The sequence below is a fragment of the Corylus avellana genome, chromosome 7 (genome assembly GCF_965113065.1).
Source record: "Corylus avellana chromosome 7, dhCorAvel1.hap1.2, whole genome shotgun sequence".
NCBI classification, from domain to species: domain Eukaryota; kingdom Viridiplantae; phylum Streptophyta; class Magnoliopsida; order Fagales; family Betulaceae; genus Corylus; species Corylus avellana.
Window position 1 is genome coordinate 2,053,578 of NC_142496.1, and position 5,606 is coordinate 2,059,183.

At 37.4% G+C, this 5,606-nt stretch overlaps 1 protein-coding gene across 1 annotated transcript; it reads left to right on the top strand.

Annotated features, from left to right (window-relative positions):
• The first annotated feature begins 2,997 nt into the window (after window positions 1-2,997).
• On the top strand, window positions 2,998-5,328 carry LOC132184371 (heat shock 70 kDa protein-like). The gene has a single exon (XM_059597985.2). The coding sequence runs from the start codon at window positions 3,152-3,154 to the stop codon at window positions 5,120-5,122; it is 1,971 nt and encodes a 656-aa protein (XP_059453968.2). The 5' UTR covers window positions 2,998-3,151; the 3' UTR covers window positions 5,123-5,328.
• Window positions 5,329-5,606: the final 278 nt, after the last annotated feature.

Sequence of the window (5,606 nt, forward strand, 5' to 3'; positions counted from 1 at the left end):
CCCATATTGAAAAATCAAAAATATTTGACCCCAAATTTTCATTTACTTGTACTTTAAAAAAAAAAAAAATTCCTTAAATATTAAATCATAACCGGTTAACTTTTTTTTTTTAAAAAAAAAAAAAAAAACAACACAACATATATATATATATATATATAAAGTTCAACACAACATATAAAAAAAAAAAAATTAAAAAAAAAATTCAAATAAAACATTAAATGATACAAATAATGTATATGGATTAAAAAGTTCAAGTATTTGAATTGTCATTAGATCATACGATTAAGTATTGATCTTATAAACTTACAAACAAACAAAAATATTGATCTTATACATTTTGATTATTCAATATGTATAATTATAATTTATAACGTATATGAACTTATAACATACATTGGAACTAAGTCTATAGGTACTTAATTATTGTAAAATTTGAATTAGTATGAAATTGTATACTTATGTCATATTATAAATGTATAATTTGTTATTATATAATCGTATGATTTAATAATCAATTGATCATGTGATATAATCATGTAAATTATAATGATAGTACATTAATACTAAGAATGATAATGATATTTTCATTTGATACAAAACTAAGAAAGTTACCAAAAAATGGTTAAATTTCTTTTTTCAAAAAATGGTGAAAACATTGTTCAAAAAATACGCATTAATACTTCAATTGTGTTTATAAGTAACACATCGTTGAATCTAATGTCAATTATTTAATTTAATATTATATAGTCATATGATCTTATTATATATGTATTATTTGTTATTATATAATCATATGATTTAATGATCAATTCATCATGTGATATAATCATATTAATTATAGTGATAATATATAAATTACTAAAATTAGAATGATAATACATTAATACTTTAATTTTGGTCATAAGTAACACATTATTTAATTCAATGACAATTATTTAATTTGATATTATACCAATCACATTATCATTGTACATTGATAATAATATAATACGATTAACTTGAATAAAGTATTTGAATTGTCATTGAACATTATCATTGTGATTTAATTATCTAAAACAAAAATGTGATTTAATTATTAATGATCAATTGATTATATTAGATATATAAATATTATAATAATTATAATTATAAAAATATATTATATAAAAAGGTGGTTAGTGGTTATGGTTAGTAAACCCAATAACCTTTAACTGCTAAGCGGTTATAGCGGTTATAACAATTAAATGGTTAGAAATTATAGCAGTTAGTGGTTAACATGCTGTTAATAACCACTTAAACCCCTCAGCAAGCTGCCACCTCTTCACTCACTCTACCCGCCAATTCTCCCCACGTCAACCCCGAAACTCTTCATACAGCCACCGGCCCACCGCCACATAATGTCCCCTCATAGTCCCAAAATATCCTCCTTTAGGGTCCCATAATTCACCTTGAGGACCAACGGTACCCACGTAAATATCATCTAGTTCAGCCCCACTTTTTTAAAATTCAACCTCCCATCCCGCTCTAGAAACCAAAAGATCAAACACTCCAAAACCCTCCAGCACACTCTCCTACTTGTCACTCACTCTCTTCCTAGAGTTGAGATTTTCAGCTGCCATGAGGCAGCCAAGCGTCGGACATTCTTACTTTTTTTTTTTTTTCAAAAAAAAAAAAATTATTTTATTTTAAATTGAAGAGAAAAAATATTAAAGGAAAATTTAAATTTGAGGTATTAGCACTAAATTTATGATGATAAAATTCCTTCTAAGTGATACCATCCCTAAAGGGTTAACCTTCCACCCTTAGGTTTTAATTTTAAATCCAAAAATAAAATTTGAGGCATTAGAAACTAAATATTAACTCATAAAAATTTAACAAAAAAAAAAAAATAATAACAAAATCAAGCAGGACTAGGAATAGAGAGATTTTTCTACAATTTTTTTTTTTTTTTTTGTTAATAAAACCACATCAGACTTTGGCAGACACTTGTCTGACCCTTGGCAACCTGATAGCAGGACTCCTCTTTCTATTCTTCTAGTCCTCACTCGAATTTGCCTCAAATTTCTCAAATCTTTCTCTCGAGTTGATATTTTCGACAGCCTGGGGTCATCCCAGCGTCTGCCAAAGTATGGTCTTTTTTTTTTTTTTTTTTTTTAATTGAATAAGAGATATTAAAAAAAAAAAAAAAATAAATGTGAAGTATTAGTATTAAATTTAAGGTATTAGCACCAAATTAAGGCATTAGCAACAAATTTAGGATGATCTAAGTGATACCATCCCTAAAGGGTTAACCTTTCACCCTTAGGTTTTAATTTTAAATCCAAAAATAAAATTTGAGGCATTAGAAACTAAATATTAACTCATAAAAATTTAACAAAAAAAAATAATAATAACAAAATCAAGCAGGACTAGGAATAGAGAGATTTTTCTACAATTTTTTTTTTTTTTGTTAATAAAACCACATCAGACTTTGGCAGACACTTGTCTGACCCTTGGCAACCTGATAGCAGGACTCCTCTTTCTATTCTTCTAGTCCTCACTCGAATTTGCCTCAAATTTCTCAAATCTCTCTCTCGAGTTGATATTTTCGGCAGCCTGGGGTCATCCCAGCGTCTGCCAAAGTCTTGTCTATTTTTTTTTTTTTACTTGAATAAGAGATATTAAAAAAAAAAAAAATTAAATTTGAAGTATTAGTATTAAATTTAAGGTATTAGCACCAAATTTAAGGCATTAGCACCAAATTTAGGATGATCGAATCAATTTTGGGTGATACAATCCCTAAAGGGTTAACCTTCCACCCTTAGATTTTAATTTTAAATCCAAAAATAAATTTTGAGCCATTAGAAACTAAATGTTAACTCATTAAAATTTAACCAAAAAAAAAAAAATCTAGCAGGACTAGGAAGAGAGAGATTTTTCTACAAATTTTCTTTTTTTTAATAAAGCCATATTAAACTTTAATAGACACTTATCTGACTCTTGGCAGCCTCGTAGCAGGACTCCTCTCTCTCTCTCTCTCTCTCATTCTCTCTCTCACAATCACTATAAATTCTAGCTTCCTCATCCAAACCCACCACAGATTTTCATTCCCTAACCGCTCAAACAGTTATTTCACAAGCTTCGAGGAAAAAGTTTTTCATCTTTTTTTTTTGTGTGTCCGAATTCTGAGGAAATGGCGACTAAGATCGAAAAGGCTATCGGCATCGACCTGGGCACGACCTACAGCTGCGTAGGGGCGTGGGTAAACGACCGTGTTGAGATCATTCCGAACGACCAAGGCAACCGCACCACCCCGTCCTACGTGGCATTCACCGACACGGAGCGTCTGATCGGCGACGCGGCGAAGAACCAGGTGGCGATGAACCCGGAGAACACGGTGTTCGACGCCAAGCGACTCATCGGCAGGAGATTCACCGACCCTTCGGTGCAGAACGACATGAAGCTCTGGCCTTTCAAGGTGGTCCCCGGCCTCGGCGACAAGCCGATGATCGTGGTCAGGTACAAGGGCGAAGAGAAACAGTTCTCGCCAGAGGAGATATCCGCCATGATTTTGATGAAGATGAGGGAGATCGCCGAGGCTTTTCTGGGTCAGACCATAAACAACGCGGTGGTCACCGTCCCGGCGTACTTCAACGACTGGCAGAGGCAGGCTACGAAGGACGCCGGACTCATTACCGGGCTCAACGTGTTGAGGATAATCAACGAGCCCACCGCTGCAGCCATCGCTTATGGGCTCGACAAGAAGGCGTCGAGGAAAGGTGAGCACAACGTGCTCATCTTCGACCTTGGCGGTGGAACTTTCGACGTCTCTTTGTTGACGATCGAGGAGGGTATCTTTGAGGTGAAGGCCACGGCCGGTGACACCCATCTCGGCGGTGAAGATTTTGATAACAGGCTAGTGAACCACTTTGTGGCGGAGTTTCGTAGGAAGCACAAGAAGGATATAAGCGGCAATGCGAGGGCGCTGAGGCGGCTGAGGACGGCGTGCGAGAGAGCCAAGAGGGCTCTGTCTTCCACCTTCCAGACGACGATCGAGATTGATTCTCTCTACGAAGGGATTGACTTTTACGCGACTATTACCAGGGCGAGATTCGAGGAATTGAATATGGATTTGTTCAAGAAGTGTACGGAGACGGTGGAGAAGTGCCTGCGCGACGCCAAGATCGATAAAGGCGGGGTCGATGAGGTCGTTCTCGTTGGCGGGTCAACCCGGATTCAAAAAATCCAGCAGCTTTTGCAGGATTTCTTCAACGGCAAAGAGCTTTGCAAAAGTATTAACCCTGATGAAGCTGTCGCTTATGGCGCCGCTGTTCAGGCCGCTATTTTAAGCGGCGAGGGGAGCGAGAAAGTGCAGGACTTGTTGTTGCTCGATGTCACGCCGTTAAGTCTCGGGCTTGAGATTGCTGGCGGCGTTATGACGACGTTGATTCCGAGGAACACGACGATTCCGACGAAGAAAGAGCAGATTTTCTCGACTTATTCCGACAATCAGCCTGGGGTTTTGATCCAAGTGTACGAGGGGGAGCGAACCAGGACAAAGGACAACAACCTTCTCGGAAAGTTCAAGCTCACTGGCATTCCTCCGGCACCGAGAGGTGTCCCTCAGATCAACGTTTGCTTCGATATTGACGCCAATGGGATTTTAAATGTCTCGGCGGAGGATAAAACGGCTGGTGTGAAGAACAGGATTACTATAACCAACGACAAGGGGAGGTTGAGCAAAGAAGAGATTGAGAAAATGGTTCACGAGGCGGAGAAGTACAAGCAAGAGGACGAGGAGGTGAAGAAGAAGGTGGACGCGAAGAACGCGCTGGAGAACTACGCGTACAACATGAGGAACACTGTGCGGGACGAGAAGATTGCCGGGAAGTTGGACCCCGCCGACAAGGAGAAGATCGAGAAGGCGGTGAACGAGGCGATAGAGTGGCTTGACAGGAACCAGTTGGCGGAGGTTGACGAGCTCGAGGACAAGATGAAGGAGTTGGAAGCGCTTTGCGGTCCGATTATTGCGAAGATGTATCAGGGCGGCGGCGGCGGCGGCGGAGATGTGCCTATGGGTGGCGGCATGCCTGATGGTGGCTATGGTGGTGGGTCTACTGGGCCTGCTTCTGGATCTGGGCCTAAGATTGAGGAGGTTGACTGAGGTCGAAGAAACGGTGTATTGGGTTGTTTTTGTTTTGGGTAATCTTTTGTGGGCTTTGTACCAGTAGCTGGGCTTTTGGAGTCTTGAAGTTGGATGTCTAGCTAGTTTTGTTCATGTTTTTTTTGTTTTGTTTTTTAAATACCTTTTGTAAGCTGAGGTTTTCAGGTTATATAGCCCTCTTATAAATAAAACTGTTTAGTTTCGATACCCAATTCCAATTGGTTCAAGTATTCTTTCAATTTTTACAACCAAGCTAATGAATATTAATATTTATTTCATTTTCAATAATAACAATTATGTTTTCAATGAAATAGTTCTTTCAATTATTAAACATGTCTTTTGGATAAGTGATGCTTGATTTGTAATTGTCTTATTGCATTTCAATGACATGAACTTTACCTTGAGGAATCAAATCCTCATTTCAAGTGACATAACCATAACATGATAACATGGGTCATCTTAAAAACAAAGGTGATAAGTTGCA

What these genes read in the sequence shown, in the direction of transcription:
- LOC132184371 (XM_059597985.2), top strand. Translation starts at nt 3,152, where the DNA reads ATGGCGACTAAGATCGAAAAGGCTATCGGCATCGACCTGGGCACGACC.